At 39.4% G+C, this 24,880-nt stretch overlaps 2 protein-coding genes across 5 annotated transcripts; both read left to right on the forward strand.

Moving 5' to 3' along the window:
* Positions 1-5,874: 5,874 nt before the first annotated feature.
* capns1a (calpain, small subunit 1 a) lies at positions 5,875-11,424 on the forward strand. The gene is made up of 11 exons (XM_056398244.1): positions 5,875-6,011; positions 6,972-7,026; positions 7,118-7,154; positions 7,260-7,352; positions 7,565-7,622; positions 7,801-7,865; positions 8,494-8,566; positions 9,032-9,106; positions 9,622-9,738; positions 9,862-9,920; positions 10,050-11,424. Exons 2-11 carry the CDS (start codon positions 6,980-6,982, stop codon positions 10,074-10,076), a joined length of 651 nt encoding a protein of 216 aa, XP_056254219.1. The 5' UTR covers positions 5,875-6,011; positions 6,972-6,979; the 3' UTR covers positions 10,077-11,424.
* A 935-nt stretch (positions 11,425-12,359) lies between these two features.
* zgc:153990 (uncharacterized protein LOC768125 homolog) lies at positions 12,360-16,715 on the forward strand. Of its 4 annotated transcripts, XM_056398242.1 has the most exons (6): positions 12,513-12,712; positions 12,957-13,065; positions 13,161-13,363; positions 13,673-14,110; positions 14,433-14,486; positions 14,585-16,715. In XM_056398242.1, exons 3-6 carry the CDS (start codon positions 13,237-13,239, stop codon positions 15,025-15,027), a joined length of 1,062 nt encoding a protein of 353 aa, XP_056254217.1. In that variant the 5' UTR covers positions 12,513-12,712; positions 12,957-13,065; positions 13,161-13,236; the 3' UTR covers positions 15,028-16,715. The 4 variants fall into 4 exon arrangements, with proteins under 4 accessions (XP_056254213.1, XP_056254217.1, XP_056254218.1 ...); XM_056398238.1 differs by lacking the exons at positions 12,513-12,712; positions 12,957-13,065 and adding an exon at positions 12,360-12,464; XM_056398243.1 differs by lacking the exon at positions 12,957-13,065.
* Positions 16,716-24,880: the final 8,165 nt, after the last annotated feature.

Raw genomic sequence — 24,880 nt, forward strand, 5'->3', positions numbered from 1 at the left:
ATACAAAGTTATTGGGTACATTTCAGTTCTGCAACATGTGAGACTGTCATGACTTTTATATAATGACTAACACGAGCCACCCAGCACACAGCCATTCTTCCTACACTGATCGACCTTGTTCATTATCCAACAAATACATTCTTAATCTTCTGAGCTCAGCCACACAAGCAAGGAAGGTGACATCACAAATACAGGGCTGTAGCTATACTGAGATCATGGACACGGTATTTCTCCTGGGAATTTGTGTTCCCACTTTGCAGCCTCAGATGCAGTTCATATTCTGCGATTGAAATAATATGCACTGGTGGATTATTTCATGGTCTCTTCAGTTTTAGGATTAGTATGTTTAAATTTGACATTTAGACCAAGAGACAGAGATAAAATAAAGGTGTTTGGTGCTTCCCAACGAGAATGTTATTTCTGGCAGTTTTGTTTGAACTTGTGAAGAGAGCTCTTGCATTTAGACCATCAGTACATGCAGGGAACTGATGCCTTCAAATGAAAACGGGGAGCCCTGCGTTTATATACAATATGAACATTCAGTCACATCTGAGTATCCACTTCTGATGAGAGCACAGGTGCAGTGTTTTCCCTCTCCCCTGTCTGACTGCTCTGACTTCCCAGAGCTCAGAGATGATGGTATATTGCTAATTTGATTTAGATACCTTTGGAAAAATCATTAAATTCCTTCCTGCATACTTGTGGAATTCAGTGAAAGAGACACAACAGTAAATGGACTTGCCTCTTGTAAAGCTTGCAAACTGTAGCTTGCATAACAATCACCAGGATGACTGACTAACTCCAAATATTAGGCATATAACTGCATGAGTAAGGCATTGGAAATAGTAACAATCCTAAGGTCTCTGGTATTTGGGGAATTACTTGTTGCTAATTTGAATTGATAAAGTCTCCCGTCTAATCCTCCCCAGTTTATCCCTTCTAATGCCATGCCATAACAAAAATATTTGGAATGCTGATCCTAAAACTGCATCTTTCAATATCTGCCTCACTGTCCAATCTGTTTTTTGTTAAACGCCGTCCTGACATTGTAAGGGCAATAAAATCATCTCACACTGTCCATTGTGCAGTGACAGAGTGAAATCAAAACTCAAAATTTTATGCACATCCTCAGCCCATCCCATGTCTCATTTCTACCTTGAACTGAGGTGTAAAACCCTGCAGCAGTATACATTTAAGGCACATTTGATTCCTGCTGTGAGAGAAGGTAGCAATGGGCTTGAATGATAAAATTGCGTTGTCAAGGTAACAGGTTGTTCTGAAGACTGCAAATATGTCGTATTGGGGATGCTGCTATACAATATTTCAACCTGCAGCCTCTGCATGAGCTCTGCGTTTCGCTCCCTCAAAGTGGAGCAGGTATAACTGCAGATGTAATATGGTTTGCATTCATAATTCAGAGATATTTAATAGCCAGTCTATCTTCATCAATATTATTGAAATTATTCACTGCAAATCTCATTTGCAAAAGCAAATCATGGCTGTCGGATACCTTGAGGTGGCACAGTGATTTCTTTCAAGTGATGAATGAGGAAAAAGGTGGGGACTGCTCTAGAATAGAGATACACTGAGGCACCCTTTAACATGGCTCCTGATGTAACCATGGATACCTCTATTTCATGGATGGAGTAATTTTAGCTGGAGTGGGATCTGAAGGATAGATATCACTGTTTCTGCACTGCACGTCATATGTTATCACACATCTTAAATATCAGGTTACAGATATGTATATATCATATATATATATCATATATATATTGATAATATTTTTCATGTGCAGTATGCCATGTGATGATACTAAGACATCCCTGAGTATAATGCCCTGTTCAGTGATCCACTGACATATGGGATGTTTTGTTTGCAGAAACAATGGTGCATTCACAGAATCCAGGCAGGTGTCAGTGATGCAGTGGCTGACCGAACTGTATAATTTAGTAACCCAGCAAACTGCAGTTCCGACAATCAAGCCTATAGTTTGGAAGATTGTATGGATGAAAATGAAAAACATTCAATTTTAAGAAAATTGCACAGCTGACAACAAAAAAATCTAAATCATAATGATGAACGCTGTCATAGTTGGGACTTTTCCGAGAAATGCTGACATGTTTTTTATGATTCTACACCAGGTATTTAGGGGCAGAAACTAGAGAGATGATTTTAAAATTAACATTATTGCGAGTATAGCAGAAGCCATGAATTATGTTGTAAATTGACATGTTGCCATTGTATTTTTGAGTCCTGTTTTCCTGTGTGTGGTGAGAGAGCAGGACAGTAGAACTGAGACTTTTCTGTTGCAGAGGGAGCAGGCGAAGTGTCTGCAGTGTCAAGGCAACCACGATAGTCCTGCCCACAGGGGATTAAGAGGAGATGTAGCTATGATAAAAACTGAGCAGCAGTGAGACGAACTGAACAGTAGTTCTTTAAAGTCAAGAAAACAAGAGACTCGATTGTTGGGGGGTCAGAGAGTCACAACAGTAGCCTGGATAACTACATGTATTTGCCCATATTACTGTCATAAATGAAGGAAAAACCAATGAAAATAGACAGAGATAAATGTTTCCAGGGTGATTTTTTTCATTACACTTACTCCACCTACAGTCAGTTTACAGAGTTTTTGTTAACATTTCACTAACTGTTGTTGAACTTTCTAATGCTGAGCTGATATTCAACGTTTATACAAATATTCAGCAGTTACTCATATAATGTTAAGGTTAGTGAAACAGTTGAATTGTTCAAGCAATAACTAGTTGAAATGTTACAAATACTATGTACTCTGTCTCTCTGTATACAGACTATTCAAATAAAGTCTAACTGTTTTTTTCCCCCCTGAATTTAATGGGAAAGAATTAAATCATATTTTAAAGGTTAAGAAGTGGCATGTGGTTGTTTAGGTTTGAGGACTTGTTGCTCTGTAATGTATACCAGCTTGTTTGTTGAGGTGATCTTTTTTTATCCCAAAGGGGAAATTTGTTGCACAGCCAGCAGTAAAAACAATCATCAATAGGAGTCAAAACACACCAGTCCACATGCAACCAATTTACACAGTAAACATAGAATTACATAATATTATTCAAAAGGCCAATAGCAGCGGACAGAAATGAGTTTTTGCAGAATATGTCTGTGACCAGATGGAAGCAACCTGAACTCACTGTGCTCGCTGTGTCGAGGTTTGTGCAATTTTACTGCACATTCTTACAATTCCCTGTAAACTCTTCTTGTTTTTCAGGCTAAGTCACCCAAATCGGCCAATAAAAGATAAGGTTAAAAGAGAGTTGATGAAGCAAAAAAAAAAAAACATTCTCATAAAGCTGGTGTCAACATCATGACCTCCTGAGCTTCTGATAAAATCATATGCGCTGATGAGCCTTTGCACAAACATCAGTATTTGGTTCAAAAGTCAACTTGTCATCAGTTATTGGCTCCAGATACTGGTCAGTTACATCATCACTGAGCAGGTACACAATGATGGAATCATCCATGTACTTAATGATATGTCTGTCCCCATTGACTTTCACCTCTCAGTTAAAAAGATAACCAGACAACATATTAATCCTGGCTGAATGTTGTAGATGATGGAAAGTCCATCTGCTAAAATGTGAGGTTGGATACAGTTAAAATCTGAGGACAAAACAAACATACAAAATTCTTGCCACCATATATATATATATATATATATATATATATATATATATATAAAAGAGAAAAACAGGCAGAGAAAGCTTTATAAGTCTGACATCAGCCATGAAAAAGTGATAATATTCCTACAATTGTTGTGCAAATGTGCATTTTTCTAAAAGACTTACCTGGCGTATTTGCATGGTAAATGCGGAGGATGCTGTTTTCTCTCAGCTCTGTCAAATGCTCTCTAGCTCCACCTGCTGGACAGCACTGACATGCACTGTCATATTAAAGTCAACTGATATCTCTGAATGGCTGAAGTACCGTTCAGTCCCATGTTGAGCCAGATGACCCTGAGGGGGGAGCTGTTCTGTCTCTGACACCTCTGGCCTGTGCAGAGCAGTGGCAGGAAAGGCAGATGATTAAAGCCGACATTTAATCTTTCTGCCAATATTCAGATGATTAGTGTTCACCCATTTTCATGCCAATTAGAGAGGAATTTTAGTTGTATGTTCTGTAAAGCTGAAAGATTTAGCTTCCTATATTCTGATATAGCATCCTGCAAGAGTGCAAAGTAATCAACTGTAGCCAATTCACTGATTTAGATTCCTGTAAAGTAAAACTGTAGGATTTTATGGCTTTTTTTAAAGTATTTTTTGGCATTTTTGTCCCAGGAAATGACGGGACAGAGAGAACAATGAAAAACAAACGTTCCCAGACAGGCTCGAACAAAGTATGTTGTGGTTCATTGTCTGCACCTTACACCCCAAGGCCCTCAGCGCAGACATGGATGAACTGTAGCATTTGACTTTGCCTTTGCATCTTTGAACACATCAGGCTCTTCTCCATTTGTAGAAAAGCAGTTTATCTTGATATTATTCTACATGGTCCTGATCACTGAACAACAACAGGAAAAAAGTTCTCTTGGCGGTTTAGCACAATCACTTCAGAGTCTGGGGTAATCGCTGCTTATATGATCCAATTATCAGAGAATAGGATTTTGTCAAAATAAATGACAAGACAATTTTCTCTCCCTTCTCATTAAGCTGTGTTTAATTATTCAATGTGGTGTGCTATCATTTTTAAACATGCCCCAAGTCCACTGGCAAATCTTCTGAGGGAAGATGGGCTTTTTTAACAGTGCTCCAGTTTTTCTATGAAATTGTCCAACTGCCATAAAATATGCCTCTCCAAAGGAATCTTTCATTTATAGATATAGCAAAGAAAAACGGAGTGATTCTGGCAATGAAATAGCAATATGCCAGGAAATAATGCCCTGCTGTGGAGCCCAAGCAGTCAGACGCAGAGGTTCTCAAACTAGGATCCACCTGGGTCCTTGAAGGGGGTCCAAGGAGGTCTCCAGCTAAATTCAGATCAGTGTAATTGTGCTATTGTAGCACTGAGTGATGTTGGAGGAGTGAGAATATGACCTATATGACCAGAGGACTCACTCTCTGTTATACACCTGCAGTAGACACAGGCAGTACAGTTCAGGTGGAAGTGCCTGATACAGACCTGTTTCCAGGCATAAAACTAAAAAAAAATATATAATGCCAATATATGAATTTAATTGGCGATTGTCTGCTTATATTCAACTTTTCTTTTGTTGACCAGCTTTTCATTCCTCTGTTCTATTGATATTTACAGCATAATAATTTTGTTAATATACTGCACTTAATTTAGCTGTGTTCACACTGAGCACACTATGCTATGTTGACTTACAGCTTCTGTAAACAGGCTATCGTGACAAACACTTTGTAATAAAGAATGGTTTGACATAGTATCCTCAGAGGAACAAAAAACAACCCAAAGCATCCTTTCTCCTGAAGATCTATTAATACATAAAACATGTTAGACCGGACATCTTAACACTATACAGGTGCAGGATATTTCATAAAATTGTTACCTCGGTTCACACTCCAGACCAGACGGTGGCACATACTTTAAACGAGTTCACACACAAAAAGAAAGAAAAAATACAACAAATATGATATACAGCAATAAAGAGGAACTGGATTAAAGCATGCCTGACCACACATACTGAAACACACAATACTGTATAACCTGTGCGGTGTCTCCTCGGGGTTATCACACTGCGCCTGTCCAAAACAAACATCTGTACATGTTCGATATTTATGATTTGAAGGCATTAGACACCAGACTAATAGAAAAAAAAAAAAGAAAAAAGAAAAAAAGACTAAGAAAAGACTTGGGTAAACTGTGAGACCTCTTTGGCATCCCACTTCCTCCCTGCAGCGGCAGTGGGTCGGGGCGTGTTGACGGACCGCCCTGACAGCTGAGTTGAATTTAGTGAGTCTCACGCAAGCTCAGTCAGACATCCTGCTACCAACTTCACCGAGTGCTGTTGCCTTACGGTAAATATATATATATATGTATATCTATATATGTCAAGTTTTAAAAGAACAAAGTATCGTTTACCTGAAACCCACTGTAGGATTAGATAGTTACGGTAATTCCGAGTTTTGCAGAATTTGACAGATAGCGGAGCTAGCCGTGAACGTTAGCTGAGTGTTAGCTTATCTGACGCTAAAGTTAGTTAGCTGCTTTAACGTAAACGCTACCGCCAGTACGTGCTAGTGTAGATACGTGCTGTTAAGAGGTTGCACGGTTTGACAGGTTTTTAACTGCATTAGGCAGCTGCATGTGAGTAGGTCAGTAACATCGTGAGCTAACCTGATATAATGTTAATCTTCTACCGTAATGTTAGAATTGCAACGTTAGCTCTGTCGTGTGAGGAGTTAGAGACGCTACTGAACTTAGCTTACCCAGTCTAAGTAGTAGTGTTGAAATGGGACATTTTACTCACTGGTGGGAGTTTTTAAAATTTCATAGTTGTCATTATAAACATGCGATGCATTAACACACAGCCTTTAAATGTAGTCTACTTTTCGCAGTCTTTTAGTGGCACTTAATGTTTTCCATAACAGGAAACATTTTAAGAGGGGCTAGTGGGTGTGCCGCTAACATGACTGTAACTGAAGAAAACTCAAGACATGTCATCGCTTGATCTATTGCAAGTCTAATCAGGGCTGTTAGCTATTGAAGCACTTAACCGCTTAACGTAGCATAACCATGAAAGGGCCATGAAAACCAGTTCATGTTTGTAGTGGCAGACATTCAAGTTGCATTGTAGCTGTATGGCATGTTTATTTTTTCATACTATCTATTCCTACTTCCTGCTTTATATTTCCATGAGAAAGTGGAATCTGGTTTTGGTTTTTGTTTTTGGGGAATTTCAGGGAGCGTTTTCAAGAATCTGGGCTCAGGTGGTGTATGTGGTCTTTTCCCTGACTCATTGCATTTTGCATTCACAGTTGACAAGATGTTTTTTGCCAAGAAATTTATCGGCGGCATCATTGATGTTGTAAGGTAAGAATCTGCACAGAGTACCTGCTCAAGCAAAACAAAAATTTAGTTTGTGGTTTAAGTTGTCATTTCATCTGCTGTCCTGTCTTTGTAGCAACATCGACCCAGCCCAGTTTGTGCCCTCTGAACCTGTGAGTGACAGTCATTACTTCACCAGCTCTATCTGCCTGTCACTGTACTGCTAACTCTAGGTGATTACACAGTTTGTAATTTCTGCTGCTGCCTTTTTCCCACAGCCTCCACCACGCAGGCCACTTGCATATGCAGAGCAGCATGAGAGTGACGAAGAGAAACAGTTCCGCAGAGTCTTTCAGCAACTTGCTGGAGATGTGAGTCTTATGTCTGCCTGTATTTCTCTTTGAATGTCTGGTGCTCTCTGCCGTAACCACACTATTTATTCCATTTCATTGACATAAGAAAATTTAAGTCAACAGACAGATTTCACTGTTTAAAGACTGTTTCTCTGTCATCCATCGTGTTACACCGTACAGTTGTGTGCCTGTGAAGCTTTCCTTAACACTGTTTAATATTTGTCATATAGGACATGGAAGTGAGCCCAACTGAGCTGATGAACATCCTAAATAAAATCATTTCAAAGCGTAAGACATGCTTGCATTTGTCATATTGAGAGTCTATCTCTTACACATCCTTGTATGTAGTTCTGCCATTTCTTGTTTTGATTCAGTCCTTTGTAGTGTTTACACATTCCTAATTAGTGTATGTTTGTATTTTGCGTATATACAAACTGCTCAATGACTGTTTCCTCTTATATTTCAGGTGGAGATCTGAAGACCGATGGTTTCAGCATTGAGTCTTGCAGGAGCATGGTGGCAGTCATGGATGTATCCTGTCTATTATTAGCAGGCTGTGTTGTGTAGCTGACAGTGACTACACAGTAAAAATACACAGGACAGAACAAATACATAGGCAGTTCACTATAGAAAGAGACGTGTTGGCTCACCACACTCCATCACACCCACAGCTCATTAAGGTTGAGGACATACATTGTAATATTGAGGCAAATAACTGCCATGATTTGGCCATTGAAACAGATTTTCACAGATGGACCAAGCCTGCGTTCATTTTTTCCTGTGGCACTGGATAGTCAGGTTTAATGACCTTGAAACTGGGCATGTATCAGATTCCCTCAGGCATGCTAAAAAACCAAGGGGCCCTGTTCAATCAAAAGGTCAATCTTTATATATTTTTTATTTGTAAGCAACTTTAATTGCATATTTGTCTAGAAAACTGTGTGAATGTAGCTACATGGGAGTCATGTGATCCTTGGCTGCGGTGTCAGACTAAAGTTGGCATTAGTTCCCCACAGCTCTGAACCACACAAATGAGGAAAGCACGTACAGTAAAAGTACACCTTGGGCAAATACAGCGTGCCCATAAGTAATGCAACTGTGTATCTAAGCTGGAGTTAAAGAAGAAGACTGTTGCCTGTTGTCCTTAATGCAGTTTCAGAGTGACAGCACTGGAAAACTCGGCTTTCATGAATTCAAACATCTCTGGAACAATATAAAGAAATGGCAGGCAAGTACAGCAGGCCCATTTCACTTTTCCTGCACATCTGTGTCTTGTTGCACTTACATTCCTGTGGTCGGTGTTAATGTCTCCAGTATTAGTTAACACAGAAGAAACTGTAGTCCCAGGTGTGTACGGTATCAGCTGTTGAATTGAGTTTACAAAGGACAAACTCAACTTTGAATTTTTTGTATTCTGTCAGCGGCGACACATGGAGTTGGTGCTTGTTGATTTACGCTTACCAGGACGTGAAAAGCACCAACATTGTTTAATGTTTTTTTTTTTTTTTTTTTTTCTCAATTTTTCTCAGAGATGAATTCAGTTGATGCAACTATTTTGGCAGCTGTGTTGTTGGAGAGAAAATGTTTGCTTTGTGTTTTTTTTCTTTTAGTCTTTCTAGCTTGTGAATCTGCTTTTGAGGAAACAGTTTCAGATGCCAAACATGTTTTAAATACTTGTGTTGTCGTGATTTAGGGAGTGTACAAGTCCTACGACACAGATGGCTCTGGTGTCATTGGTGCAGATGAGCTTCCAAATGCTTTCAGAGCTGCAGGTGAGTGAGTTTTTAAAAATTGTTTAAATGTTTGCACAGACAATGAAACGATGCAAGCAAAACTAACTTTACACATTACATTAATAACAGCCTCACAGATGGATTTGATTAACAATCAAAAATGTCTCTATGCCTGTTATGAACAAATAAAATATTGGATTTGGATCATTGATTCACCAGCTAGAAACTTATTATTCTATCAAATGTGGAGTTAGTGAGATTAGATCTGGTTTATTGCCTGCTGGCATCATTTTGTTTTCTCATCATGACCTTTGAGCACTAGTTAAATAGAGAAACTCCTTGATCAGTATTTCAGCAACTTGATAGACACGGGCAGCCAGTGAAATGTTTTTGAACTGAAAACAAAGCTTCACCTGTGAACAGCTGGATAGAGCGTTAGTGATTTGAATATCATACCGGTTGTTTGAATATATTTGTGTTAAGGACACATAACCTCTCTGTAATTGCTATTTAATAGTAAAATGACCAGTTTCATCCGCTCATCTGTTTGTCAGGCTTCCCTCTCAACGACCAGCTGTTCGAGATGATAATTCGCAGATACAGTGATGAAAGTGGGAACATGGATTTTGATAACTACATCGGTTGCCTTGTGAGGCTGGATGCCATGTGCCGTAAGTTTCAAAGACCACTCCTGAAATAAATTGATTCCTTTATCAGTGTGACAAGAATGATTAACTTGGAATTTAATCTCCAAAACTGAAGGTATGGTAGGCTGACTATCTGTTCTGATTCAGGTGCCTTCAAAACCCTGGATAAGGATAACAATGGGACTATCAAAGTCAATGTTCAGGAGGTAAAGTCATCTCAGATATTATAAATTATCAGTGGGTTTCAACTGGAGTTCAGTTTTTCTAAAAGCATTGATTCAGTTTATGTCAAATGTTTTCAAAAAGTCATCTTCTCTGCCCTTGTGTCTTTTCAGTGGCTTCAGTTGACCATGTACTCTTGAGTCCAGACGATGTCTCCTGCTTGTTATACGGAACCACTTTGTTTGTCCACGCAGTCCAAAATATTTTATCAACCATCACAATGTACTCCACTTATCAATGTAAAAAAAAAAAATCTCCCACAAGGCACAGTTCGAATGGCTCCCACCTTTTTTCAATAGACTGCATGATTGACATGTCTACCTTTGTGCTAGTTTTTACACCTGTTGGGGCAGGTCAGTGTATACCTTTTAACAATCACATAAGTAATTCTCAGAAAAGGCTCCACCCAGCATCAGCCTAAGGACTAACCAGAGGGTTGATTTAACTTCAGGGGAAACAGTTAATCAGTCCAAAAAGTTTAAAGGCTCTGCACACCCACAAGTGTTTTCAGGTATTAATGCTGAGTAGAGCTCTGCACAGGCTGAAGCTGGGTTGTAGCTATTCACAGAATTGCATGATGTGACGAAATTCCATTTAATCCTAAGAGTCATGAGGATGTTAGTTGTACCACCCCGACAGTTGCAACAAAGTTTACAGGAGTGTTGGGAAAATGGCTGTCAGCCAATCATAACACACCCACACAGCCCTTAGAAAAGGTCACATTGGGTAAAATAGGGAAGCAAATTCTTCTGTCTTTGCAGAGACTTTGAGATGGCTGTTGTAAAACTATAGATAAATCTTACTATTTGTTAGACCACAGTTATACTCAGTGTCTTTGTGAAACCGGGCCCACGGCCACTGATGAAAGATTCTTGTTCACTAAAACATGTGAAACAGCTTATTATTTTGAGTGTTGGGGGGATGTATAAGTTATGGATCACCTGCACCAAAACCTATCACAAGCAGATAGTGGTTTAATGATTTACACACTCCAATATTCTGCATCAGAGTTGCACTGTATATGCACAACAGTCAGGAATGCTCATGCTGACTACAGCCACTAGAAGCTCTAAATAATGAATAAATCTAAAATCCCAAACTGTCTTTTAAGTGACCTGATATTAAAGTTAGTTTATTAATGTATATATTCAATATATCAGCTTTATATCTCCTCTGTAATAGTAATGTACATTAACATCCCAAGAGATAATGTCTTTGCCATAGCATTCTGTATGTCTCAGTTAACTGATCACTTTATCACTGTGTGCTTATTCAAAATGCCTGCGCCAGATAATTGCCAGCACAATGTGTGAATTTATCGTATATAATAGATGTGTATGCCACTAATGCAAGCAGCCAATAGAAAAGATGCATTAATAAGGGTTTTTAACCATGTAGTTGTAGCCACTGTCATTAAACTGTTACTGAAAATCTTTGGTAAAATAAATACCTGTGCCATATTTGGAATAAAAGGGTATCAGAAATGAATCATTGGTATCTGCTGACAATCTGTGGTGTGCTCCTTTGAGTCATTAGTCAGTAGCCTAACTAAATTCTTGCTCAGGTTGAACGGGCATCGGTCTCTGGACCATTCATAATGGCAAGAAAAGTTATTTGAAATGGAACAATGAGTATGATGAACTTAAAATAGGAACCGATGTACAACAGTTTCTTAACTTAAATGGGGTACGGTATTTGTTTCTGTTAAAAACATTTTTTTAAATGACAATTGAAATTACTGTATATGGCCGTAATAAAGATTCACCAATCTCATCTCTTGTGTATAGAGTACATGTGTATTCACAGGCCTTAAATTAATAGACTCTTCGTTGGTATTTATCAATCAAAAATATATTTGATGGGATATCTGCCAAAGAAAGCCGAACGTCAAACCTCTTCCTCTGCACAAGGAAACTTTGATTTATATATTCAAAAAGAGACAATAGTGCCCTCCACAGACAGGAAATCTGACCCACCGAGATAAAAACAGTATTTTTTTATATTTTGCATGACTTGTAAACCACCAGCAAACTCACTGTAAATGCATGAGGTGACAAATACGAACACCCCGTTTGTCAAGAAGTAAACGCTTCCCGAGTGACGGAGACCCTGGAGGTAGAGTGGTGCCAGAGGGCACCTGAGCCAGACACCCATATTTCCTCTGTGGTAGCAAAGATGAAGCCTGCAAACGATATAAGAGGTCAGATGTGCTCCTTCAAAATAAAACCACACAGTGTTACGACAGTAAAAAATTAGGAAATAAAGAAAGAACTTAGTTACCGAAATCACCAGATTATTGTGGTTATTTTTAAAAGTCACACGTGAAACCGGTGATAACCAATATGTAGTGACAACTCTCAAACTAATGTCACGTTCATCAGCAGTGTTTTAGCTACCAGCTGACGTTAACCGGATATCTTTTGTGTAACATTAGCTTCACACTGGCTAGCTTGACTAGTAGCTACCTTGGCGATAAGGAAGTTTATCTTTACGTTTTTGGACTAAACCCCGGCTTCTTTGACTTGGGGGTATGTTCACCATCTCATTAGCCGTTTTTGCCATTAACGTACACCTCGACAAGTGAGATTTGGTGAACTAAGTGCTTCATTAGCCTTTTCAGACTGCAACGCAGCGTTAGCTAACGTCCTGCTGCAAAGACAGCTAACCTACTGTGTGATGTTGTGTAACATTTGGCTAAACATAGCTAACTAAGTGTATGTAGCATTGTATAAGTGAAACGAAATAAGTGTTATCCGTTAACAATAATTAGGGAGATGTAAGTAAAGGTTGCGTTTGACTGTAACTACGGTTTGTATACATAGCTAGCTAATAAGGCTATCGTATGTGTACAGTGAGTATAGCATCGTCCATTGTTCATTCACTCAGCCAGTGCTAACGCAGACTGTTAACATCACGCTAAACCTGCACTATTTCTCTGCTGAACTGTATGAGAACAGTTAAATCTATGTATGTAACTACCTTACAGATAAAATGTTGATAGTATTTATTTATCTATTCAGCTAATCACCTAACTAGACTTGTACACGGTCATTGCTCAGCTGTTGAGCCTGTGTATCACTGCATCAATACTACTCTCCCTAGCTCTCAGTTTCAAAGATCAACTGCAAAGTATGTATGAAAAAATACACATGTGAAGCTTTTACGCTTAACACTTGCAGTCTCCCTTTAACTTTGTTGTAATCAGACCCTTGACCCTCTTACAGACAGCTGCAGAGGTAGAAGCAGAGCACAGAAGAGACTATAAAGCAGCTGAACCTCTGCTGACACTGTGTGTGGAGGATGTCTTCATCAATATACTACAACCAAGACAGTGTTACTCGCTTCAAGAAAAGAAAAGCTCGTTTCTCTTTCAGTGAAGTCCACATACTGTTGGATGAAGTGAGGAAGCATCGTATGGTTGTTGTGGGTATGTGTCTTCGACTCCTTATCGGAATGATTTCATTCACCTACTTTAAGAAGAGATGGTGCTTTCAAGTTTTGTGTCTGAGTTCCTAGAAAGTGAATGAGTGATTGTGATGTACGTGGTTAATCAAAAGCTTAAAATAAACACAGCTAAGCTGAGGGAACAAAGATATTGAGAACACAAGAGTATACAAGAAATTACAGTAAATTTGTGAATGATAAAATCTTGAATATGGCCCGACCACTGACACAATGATTTTTGAATGCAGGTGCTTATATAGTTTTTTTGATTTTTTTTTTTTTCTCCCCAAAGGCAAATTCAATCGTGGTGTGCCAACAGACATGAAGAAGCGGACATGGGCAGAGATTACCGCACGTGTCAATGAGATTGGGGAGTGCCAACGCGAGGTCATCGAGGTCATCAAGAAATGGTCTGACCTTAAGTGCGACACCAAGCGGAAAGTGGCTGCCATGCGGTCAGGGACAGTCCCCAATAGGGGCCTCAATTCACGTCTCTCCCGAGACCTTAATCAGACAGAGAAAATAGTTCTTCAGATCCTGGAGATGGACGAGGAAGACCAGAGCATAGGTGACTTTGGCCCACTGGGAGATGACGATGATGTGCCAGAGGAGGAAGAAGAAATGGAAGAGGAGGATATGATTGGAATGCAGAGTTCTCCGAATGGCGGGTTGGACATGACAGCTATGCCCCCACCAACCTCTTACACCATGAGTGGACTTGCACAGTCAGGTAGCAAAAAGGATCAAATACTGTCTGTCTAAAGTAGTTCTTCTCATAGGTGCTTAAAATAATAGTTGAAAATTTTGTCAATATTTTCTCAACCTTATTTCAGTATAAACACTGTTGTTTATATGTGTACATAACACATGTAAGGTTGGAACTACTCCATGTCATCTTCCTCTGGAAGTATTCATTTTTGCTATAAGTATAATGAATGGCATGTAGACGACTGATGTTTCAGAATAACATATTCATTTTAAAATCTAAGTTAAAAGCTAATTGAGGAGATATGCACTCATATAGTTTAATTTAGATACTTTGAACGTTGCAGGGGACTCATCGCAACCTGCCTTTGATGTGCAGTATGAAGTACCTGCGACAGAAGGTGAGTTGTCAAGTTTTGGATACAGAAAAAGATTTAGAATTTTTTAAAAATGTTTTAGTAATAAGAAAACGCTGATAAACTTTTTTCTTTGACTCAACATACTGAAACTGCATTTGGAGACTCAGACGAAGACCAAAGGGATGACGTGCTCCCTTCCACTCAAGCTGCAAAACCAACAGAGGATCATCAAGGAAACAACGGCATCCAAAAACAAGGACCACCTCAGATGTCCTCTGGACCTTCAACGTCAACATCCACGCCTTTGATGCCCGGTCAGCCCTCACAGAACACGAGGGACAGCATGTTACATAATGCATCACTGAGCCTTCAAGAGCAGCATGCCACCAACATCCTGCTGGAGACGGTTTCACGCTCCCTGGAGCTGCTGTCCGAGTCGGTGCAGCAGCTGGCAGAGACTCAACAGGAGTTTGTTCGGGAGTCGCTGCAACTCCAGCGGGAGACAGTGCAGGTTCTCAGAGACTTCACAGGTGGAGCCATTGCACTCATGCATGACAAACTGAATGGACGGCCAGCATTATAGCAACAAAACATCAGAGTTGTTAAGTTGTATCACTGACTTCATACACAGCCTTCAGGTGCAGGAACATTTATGTTCCTTTGGACTCCACTGCTGGTTACTGTACTTTTTCATAGTACTCAAAAGATTTTCTGTGGCTATATTTTAAAACTGTATTCGTATTGATGGAATTACTGTCTGCGTGGTTACATGAAAGGGGATTGAGAAAATAACCAATGTTAGCCATAAAGAAAGTAAATGTGGAGGGTGTTTTTTTTGCTACTGAACGTGAGATTCCTACCACTTGCATTGTAGAGCATTTTTTATTGAGCATACACCACTTTGAAAGCCTTTACATTCTTTTAATGTTGAAATGCAAAGAATGAGTCTTTAATTTTGAAAAGTCAGTCAAATCCATTTGTGTGTCCTTGTATAAGTTGTAGCTTTCTCTTGCATCAGTGTCTAGAGGTTATCAAATGTACTGTAATGGTAAGTGGATTTCTGCACCTGACCATTATATGGTCCATATGTCTGAAAGCTGGTGTTTTACATAATTTGAAAAATACCTGTAACTGAATAATTTGTGATTGTCTGATTTAGTTTTTTTTTACATTGCAAACAACACTTGAATATGAAAGTTTCAGTAATTTCTTTTAAAACATGAAATAAACCCCTCATGTATTTAAATGGAACAAAAGTCATCTTCCAAGCTATGAGTCTGAAAAGAGCTGTAGTGGACATAATTCAGATATCCACCAGGGAGGCCACGGTGTGGACATTTTCCCACTGGGTAATAAACTTGTGACAACACCGGTGTTACCAATTACATTGGACATTTCACAAGAAAAGATGTGTCGGCTCATTAGAAGTGTTTCCTCCAGATGCTGCCACCTTCATCAGACAAAGTTTGCAGATTGCCTCATTAATGGTATCAGGTTCCTTTTTGACTTTGGGTTCTTTGATATTGCCTAATAGGTGTTTTTTTCGCTTTGACACAGAATACTGCACCCCTGTCTTGTTAGTCATCTCCCCTCTCATCACATAATAAGACTCTGCTACTCTATGATGTGACTGCTCTGCTGCCACGCAGAGAAGAAACATTTTTTATAATAGTAGCGCCCAACTAAGTGTTGATTACAAGTATTTTATAAAATAGAGTTTTTTAATATATGACGTGAAAATGAACCGACTGGGTTTTATGTCTAAAAAAATGAAAAAAGTGCGGCTTATGGAAAAGTTATGTAATCGTATGCCTGAACGCAGTGTAACACCGCTAGCACCAAGCACCGTGGTAACTCTAATATCCACTTATTAGAAAGTGCAAATCCATCTGGATTCCGGGGCTCTGTTTTATAAATATATCTTGACATCTTTAGACTGGTTCTATTACAAATGCCCTTATATTGTTGATTTCAAATAATCGGATTTCACTGAAGATAGGTTAGTGGTATCAAATCATGAGTTTGAAAACATGAACTGTTTCATAGACTGATTGTCCTAATATCTAGAGAAACGTGTTAAAGATTAACATTAAATACAAATTACAGATAGACCTTAAAGGATAAAGCTGATCCCATTCAGTGTTTTCACATTGTCATCAAAAGACCAAAACCAAACTATGCCAAAGTATTGTCTGTGTCCTGTATTCTCTGTGATGTAGAGTCCTATCCATTGTTGTCTGAAAACTATTAAAAACACATTAATGAGCCACACTGTTGCAGTGGGTGACATGTTCCTTCATAACAATGAACATGAGTTATGTAGATTTAGTTTAATTTGATCTCCTGTACCATGTCCTGCAGCTGTAAATATTCAGCAGAGCAACAAATGTGTATTAATCCGCTGCTGAAAATAGTCCCCAACAAGTGTGCAATTCACTCCAGCTTGAGAGGTAGTTTCTAAAAACGACACCGCCCAGCTGATTTAGGAAATTACTAAAGCTTCAAAACAAGATAAAACTACATATATATATGTGTGTGTGTGTGTGTGTGTGTGTGTGTGTATGTGTGTGTGTATGTGTGTGTGTGTGTGTGTGTATATATATGTACATTTTCAGTAGGAATTAATGGGCTAGGAGCTGAGAGCTACAGGATGGATTGGGAGGTCAGAAAGTTAGAGGCAAAAAAATAGTTTTGGTCTTTTTTTGGGATGTGTGGACATTAAGAAAAACAGACACCACATTTGTCGTTTAAATAAGTCCTTTATGAGGTGAGGACATGCGATATTGTAGTGTCTTTAACTATAACACCTCTTGACACTGTCCCTAGGGATACTGGTGATGTTCAGCCAGTGTTGCAGGTTCACTGAATTAGCAGAAGGGGGCTCTGCAGCACAGTCAGTCTCAGAGGTCAGACTGCGCTGACTGGGAGCTGATAAACGAGATGAAGCATTTCTCAGCGTGTCCTTTAAGGCGGCTCTACAATGTATTATGCAGTAATGCAATATACAATCAAAACCATTTTAACAGGTGGCATAGGAAGTTATTTGTAGAGTCTATAAGTGGAATGAATCATGAATTCATTATGTTCATTTCAGAACATGCCTTATGCAGACATATTACATGTCAAGCAGGGTGACGGCAGTTTTACTACATGTTGTTGTGTAATATTTGTCCTTACTACCACATACTGAAACACCTATCTCACAGTGTATTTATTTGAGACTGCTCCAGAAACTGCTGATGGTCTAAGCCTCAGATGAGGAGAAGGGAGGACCATTAATCTGTTTGGGGTTTACTGTACTCCCTGTGCTGCTTGGATTGACCACAACAACTCTCAAAAACTGTGGTTTTAACGGACTGTACACAAATTACTGGGTTTGGGATGGTAGCTAAATCTTGGAGCTGGTTTCACAGGGATAGACTTTGACTATGGCCTAGATATAACAAATAGTCAGACTTCAGATAAACATTTAGATTCATCCGTTCTTTCTTGACTATCTTAAGTCAGACTGTGGTACAGTGAATTCTGGGTAAATTAAGACTTTTTTTCAAAGTAAAAAAAATGGCTGACTGAGGAACTGCATCCAACTGCTGAGCTCCATTCACCTTAGCAAAAAATGTTTATCTTTTGGAAGAATAAACAGTTACAAGGACATTTTACTTGAAGAGTCTAACGATAAAAAGAAAATCTGATTTGGAAAGAATCAGTGCGGCCTCTAAAACCTCTCTCCCTTCTCTTTGCTCTCTCCATAACAAAGTTAGCAAACCACAAATTATGAGCTGTGATTTCCTGTTTTTTTGCTGTCGGGTACTACTGGTCAGCACAAGTGTCATTGATTGTTACCATGGTAACATCAGTCTTCGGCATGAGTAAGGTGTCTGTGGGTAAGGTGTCTACCCCCCCCCCAATACCTCAAAGTACAGTCTAGTTCTTATGTGGTACAACTCCTTCAAACATTAGTAAATAAAACAAGGCCAAGCATAAAGAACTTAAAGTGGCCTAATCAAATTTAAACCTTAAAAAATTTATAAAATGATGATTTTGACAATAGCAATTTTCAAGTTCATGGCAAATAGGAGAAAGAGAAGGAGAAATGGCTTTTGGCAGGGATAACATTTAGTTTTATGGGAATGATAAATCCCTGAAAGAGAGAGGGCATTGTTGTCCTTTGCACCTTTATGGCCGCCACCATTTACAGTTTCTGCCTTTTCTGTTAATCCCACAAAGGAATCCTGAAGTATAAATTTGAGGTGTTAAAAAATAAAAAAGACCCTGCTCTGACTTCTCTCCTGCAGCAGAAAGACTACATACATAATGCTCCCCCTTTTTTTGATCTCCCCTTAATAATTTGTCCCTAACGTCATGACGACAATGTTTCTTACTGAACAATGATGGGATGATAAATTCTCCTTGAGGCCACGTCTACGGCAATGTAACTAGACTCAGGTGTGAGTCTCACATCAATATTTAATTAAGGAAGAATGATAGTGAGATTCAATTCTGTTAAATGTGTTATAGGTGTTTAACAAATGCTTGTTATTTTAAACATGTAGTTCCAGCTTTGACCATAAATGTTGCTGATCTGTAGAGCTCCATTATTAATTAAATACTGATGCTAGAGCACACACACACACACACACACACACACACACACACACACACACACACACACACACACACACACACACACACACACACACACACACACACACACACACACACATACACACACACACACACACAGAGCGAGAGAGAGAGAGAGAGAGAGAAGGAGAGTTAACTCATACTGCATTGTTCCCCTGCCTCCGTTGGTTAAGCAGCTGCTGGGGCTGGCCTGGCATGCCGCAGCAGAGAGGGGTGGAGGGCGGGATGCAGCAGGAGTTCAACAGTCTGCTGCTGGGGGCTTCCTCTGTGGCTGGAAGGCAGGGGGCAGCATTAGCGTCTGGCTGGGGGGGCTGGGGTTCTGAATAGGCAGCTGTATTCACATTGTGGCTCGGTCTTATACCTTCAGTTCTTTTACGGAGCCCTTAAACCTGAGACTTAAGCCTTTCTGAAAGGGCATTATTCACTTTGAATGCCTATAAAACTGTTTTCTACTCGACCCTAACTCTCCTCCATCTCGAGAATAGAATACAACTTTGTCTATTGTACTTAGAAAGTGAATATTTACACTACAACTGCTCCTGGTGAATTCAATTAATAAATGCCTTTATAGGCTGCATTACTCTGTACTACTACACATGAAGCAGTATGTTCACGTGGTTGAATCCGATGCTACATTAACAGAACATATTTCCCAAAGGTCTATACAACCATTTTATTTTGCTCAATTCTTAATTTTTCTCCATATCTCAACCTATAGAATTTTCTTTTTGTGTCACTTTAGTTGGTTGACATCTGGCAAAAAGAGGCATGGCTTTAAAGAGGCACAATAAAGAAGGGGAAAAAATCTATCCATCGATCTGTTCCTCTGCAAGTCTATATGTATGTTTCCTCCCCTTTCTATTGCCCCAGTCGACCCCTGTGCCCTTTCCTTTTCTTCAGTTTTAACCCCCACCTGTTCTGGTTGCCTCGTTCCTCCCAGCTCCTTCTTTCATCTCCCATCTGCCACTGAAACTGCTGCAGGACAGGACAGAGTATGGGCTGGCTCATTAAAGATATAGGACTGAAGGAAGGCAGATCTGTCCCTCAGCTTGGATGAGATTAAATTATTATCATTGCTGCTTTTGTGCCCCAACAAAAGAGTCGTTATATATCTGCTGCCGAACTCAACAATTCATTTTTATTTACTTCATCGTATCTGTTGTTTTGGGGTAGATTTGTAGCATGGTAAGTGACTCACAGACAGATTTTTTCTACCTCCATATGTTTAGGCAATAATCTGATATTGTCTTGGAAAACCAAAACACAGTCCCCAACTGTATTTTGTATTATTCATTCGGGTTGATAACAATAACAGATGGTTGAAGTGATGGAGGTAATTGATATATAGAGTAAAATGATGTATCAACACACACACTCACACACATGTAAGTATATACTTACATGTGTGTGAGTGTGCGTGTTGTCTATATATATATATATATATATATTATATATATATATATATATATGTATATATATATGTATATATAGGTAAACCTGCTGTTACTGTTACCTCCATCTACACTAAGATTTGAGCTTCAAATGATCATAGTTCACTGCTCATGCATAGACTCATACAACTTGCCTGAAAATGTTGGAGCAGGTTGTTTATTCATTTCATTTACGTGTTGACTGGTTTGTGTTGCAGATGAAATACTGTTTGGACCCAGTGTTTTAATTTGATGAAATTAATTCATATGTTTACATTGCAGTGGTGGAACGTAACTATATTTACTCAGGTACAGTATTTACGTACAGTTTTAATGCATTAGTACTTTACTTGAGTATTTTATGCTGCTTTATTCTTCTATTCCACAACATTTCAGAGGCAAATATTCTACTTTTTTATTCAACTATTAGTTACTTAGCGGACTGAGATCTTACACACAGCACAGAACAGGGTTCTGTTTTACACTGCTGACAGTGTGACCTCTCAGGTAGTGTCCTCACACAGATTTTATGCTGAATACTGACAGGTGGTGATAACTCTTACACACTCATGACCTACTTTAGGTCATAATCTGTACATTGTTGTTCGAGGCGTGACAAGTACTGACAAGGAAACTCACGGCACGACTGCAAAGTGATACGAGCCTCTGGGATTATGTTAGTATTAAACAGATTTTTTGCTGAATCATATGGTTTTCTCACTATGGACTCACCGGTCCATGTCCATAGTAGATGAGACTATAGCCATCACCATATAAAAGGGTTAAAAGTGGCTACACCTTAACCAGCTACAACTTCAAAATGCTGCTCACACATTGAAGCTTCAGTGATAATCCAACAATTTAACAAACATAATAATGTAACACTCTGAAAGAAGACATTCAACATTATGTCCCCTTTTGATACTATAAATACATTTTTATGATTATACTTCTGAACTTGAATAAAGTTTTCAATGCAGTAATTTAACTTGTAACAGTATTTTTGCATTGTGGTCTCCCAACTTTTACTTAACTAAAGGATCTAAACATGCTGCGTTCCAGCTCTGCAGTGTCCAGTGGATCTGAGCAGCAACAGGACTGAGACACGCCCGAGCCCATATCTCTATTACCTAATATTCCAACATTGAAATGCACAACCCTGATTTGATGTAAATGGTGGTAACTGATTAAGAGTTGATTGATAATTAGTAATGAATGGTACATATACTGGTTGATGAATATAGATATAATGAATCAAAATAATGATTATGAAGAAAATATGTTCAGTTGAAGAAAATGTTTTGCTTAATGTTGCCACTTTTTGGCAACTGCTTTTTTTGAGTCTTGCACAATTATTGAAAAAACTTCAAACATGATTTGCTTCTTTTTTTTTTGTTTTGTTCTGATGAGCCAGATGAGTGAAACTTGTTACTCATGCCAGAGTCAATATGAACAGATGGCATAAAAAAAAAAAAGGCCTAAAGTGGCTAAAGGTTCACCCTGTGTTACTGTAAACCTGCTGTCTCACAAGAGTCTGGAGGAGGGCTGAAGGATGAGTAAGCACAGATGGCCTGAGACAACGAGAAGCAAACGGCCTTCAGTGTTTCAAAACAGATTTCATGACTTGTGACCGTGCAGGGACAGTGGGGAAGAGTCATGACACAGTATCTCTGTCTGTGTTATTATCATCAGCCAGTGATTTGCCTCAGAATGCGCCACCGCCAAACTCTTCACGCCTCCATTGACTTAACCCATAAATTTGCTCAGTGGGGAAGTGGCAGGGCTGCGTGCATTGTTTGATACCAACAGTGCTTCAGCATCCAGCATTTTAATGAGATAAACCAAATGTCATGCATAAATTTGAGGCTGCATACACACATATACACACACATACACACATACACACATACACACACACACACACACACACACACATACACATACACACACTCATACAAAGCATCACCAGACACCCATTCCACACCTCCTATTGTCCCACAGTCAGACAGCAGGCTGGGGCTGCAGAAGTGGCCACAACAGGCCGACTTCTCCCCCGAGGGCCCTGCATGGGTCAGATTTGCAGCAGCTCCCCCTCTCTGTTTCCAAACGTCCGTGGGGAGAAGGATCCTCAAGCTGCTGCTGTGGGCTGTGGATGAGGCAGATGCCGGCCACTCAAACTAATGGGAGGTCTGAGGGGAGGGGGGGTGAGGTGACTCCTCTTTGGTTCCCATGCCCCGTGGCACGCTCATGTCACACTCCTGCAAGAAATACAGACGACAACTACAGAGAGGGCGCACTGTCCATCTGCTCTCCTGACACAAAGACACACACACATCCGTTTTCTACAGAGAGATGCAGCAGGTACTGTAGCTGGAAGCATCGCACACTTTTAAAATGAAACTCCGCCTCTCCCAAAGGAAAAGAAGAAGATGATGATGATGTATGTGTGTGACAGGAGGTTTGCAGGAGATATGTAAGAAATGATATGATGTGATGAAACATGTGCTCCACACACACACACACACAGACACACACACACACACACACACACACACACACCTACAGTTCACAAGTGTTAAAATGTGTGACATATACTATAGACATAATTTGATGTACAAATAAAGACCAGAAATTACTTGGGGATCAGACAATGTGGAGGGTTATTATTTTTGGGAGGGAGTCTTTTATCGTTTGGTCACCCAAGATTTATTACTGTTTCCTTGTGAGACTGACTGAAAAAAATGTTATTTGGAATTTGAGATGGGAAATCCTCAACACCAAAAGCAGAGGCAGCTGCTGCCTGCGCCTGCTTCATTTACTGTATTTTCACCATTTTGTCATGTGTTTTCAGTAAATATATTATTTTAAGATACTGTAAGGAGGTGTGAGGGAAATGATGATATATATTAAGATATTTATATATGATACAACTATGATATGATAAATTATCATATCATTTTGAAAGTGTTATCAATCTGATATTTATACAAATGAGAAGACTTGGCGATGACCTGACTGTATAGTGATTATTCATCATGGGGAAAACATCATTTTCAGGAAACGTTTGGATAAAGGTTGTTCCAGTAAAAAAAGGGTCTTACTTGGCCTATTGGGTAAGTGTGTTTATTGGATGGACGTGTTCAGAGATTGGTTGATTTTACTACACGAAGTCAAAGCAGACTCATGGCCAAACCTGCTTTATAGAGCATAAAGAAAAGTACACACAGATAATTACCATGATAAAATGAAAAAGGCCTCCTCCTCATACATGTGGCAGGTCCTGTACAAACCATTTTGGATGAAATTTTCATGACATGGTTCCTTTAATAGACATTTGGTATTAATTTACTGTTAATTGTTCTATAATTAAATTATTATTATTTCTGTAAGAGAAAAACAGTCGTATGATTTCTAATTTGGTTGACTTTCAGAAATGGTGGCAAAAATTAAAATTGTCCTCATTTTGTCAAGGACCCCCTGGAATTCCTTGGAAGTCCTTGGTCCCACTTGTAGAAGCTGTTGAGGGCTTGAGGTTTGACATAAAAAGTTTGCTGATCATTAATAACCACTAGAGCTGTACGGCTGACAACAGTGCAGTCGTCTTACTTTGCTTTCTCTACATACAATTGTTTTATGTTTCCTCCCTCCTTTGTCCACGTAGTCCTGCATGGAAGCGTGCCAGTATATGCCAGAGAGCCACTTCAGGCACGTGTCCTTCTCATTTTAATATCAATGGGTCCCCCACCCCCACCCACCCACCCACTATCACCACCACGCATACATACATACATAAGCCATCACACACGCTTGTAGAGTGTGAGATCAATAAATAGCAGTTGCCATCCTTGAAATCTTTGATTTTAAATCACTTTGTTCAAATGTTTTTGTCCTAATGACAAGTTTCATCTCTCAGTCTGAATCAAACTGCATCAGTAATGTGGATTAACTCAGCTGTAGCGACCATCACAGAAGGACAATAATCAAACACAAATCAATACAGTCAGTTAATCATTCATTTATTATGAGGCTCTGATGTAACATTAAATCTGAAGCTGCTTATAAGAACATACAAGTTTATATCAGTCGTGATGGCTGAATCAGCTCCACTGTGTGTAAATAACAGTTTAGGTGTGTTTACTCTACACACACCCACACACACACACACACACTGCTGGCGACAGGTGCTGGAACCGACAGCCGACCAGAGTCCTTCCTAAATCAATGAGGGGTTAGCTGTGTGTGTGTGAGTGTGTGTGTGTGTGTGTGTGTGTGTGTGTGTGTGTGTGTGTGTGTGTGCTGGGGGTAGACGCTTTGCGGAGACAATAGCTGGGTTTGGAGCCCCACAGGACCGACCATGTGCCG

The sequence above is a fragment of the Seriola aureovittata genome, chromosome 15 (assembly GCF_021018895.1).
Source record: "Seriola aureovittata isolate HTS-2021-v1 ecotype China chromosome 15, ASM2101889v1, whole genome shotgun sequence".
Lineage (NCBI taxonomy): Eukaryota > Metazoa > Chordata > Actinopteri > Carangiformes > Carangidae > Seriola > Seriola aureovittata.

Coding starts and splice junctions, on each gene's coding strand:
- zgc:153990 (XM_056398238.1), top strand. CDS start 13,237: ATGTCTTCATCAATATACTACAACCAAGACAGTGTTACTCGCTTCAAG. Junction 14,111..14,432: donor GAGTGGACTTGCACAGTCAG/GTAGCAAAAAGG, acceptor TGAACGTTGCAG/GGGACTCATCGCAACCTGCC. Junction 14,487..14,584: donor TGAAGTACCTGCGACAGAAG/GTGAGTTGTCAA, acceptor CTTTGACTCAAC/ATACTGAAACTGCATTTGGA.
- capns1a (XM_056398244.1), top strand. CDS start 6,980: ATGTTTTTTGCCAAGAAATTTATCGGCGGCATCATTGATGTTGTAAG. Junction 7,353..7,564: donor TTCAGCAACTTGCTGGAGAT/GTGAGTCTTATG, acceptor TTTGTCATATAG/GACATGGAAGTGAGCCCAAC. Junction 9,107..9,621: donor AAATGCTTTCAGAGCTGCAG/GTGAGTGAGTTT, acceptor TCTGTTTGTCAG/GCTTCCCTCTCAACGACCAG.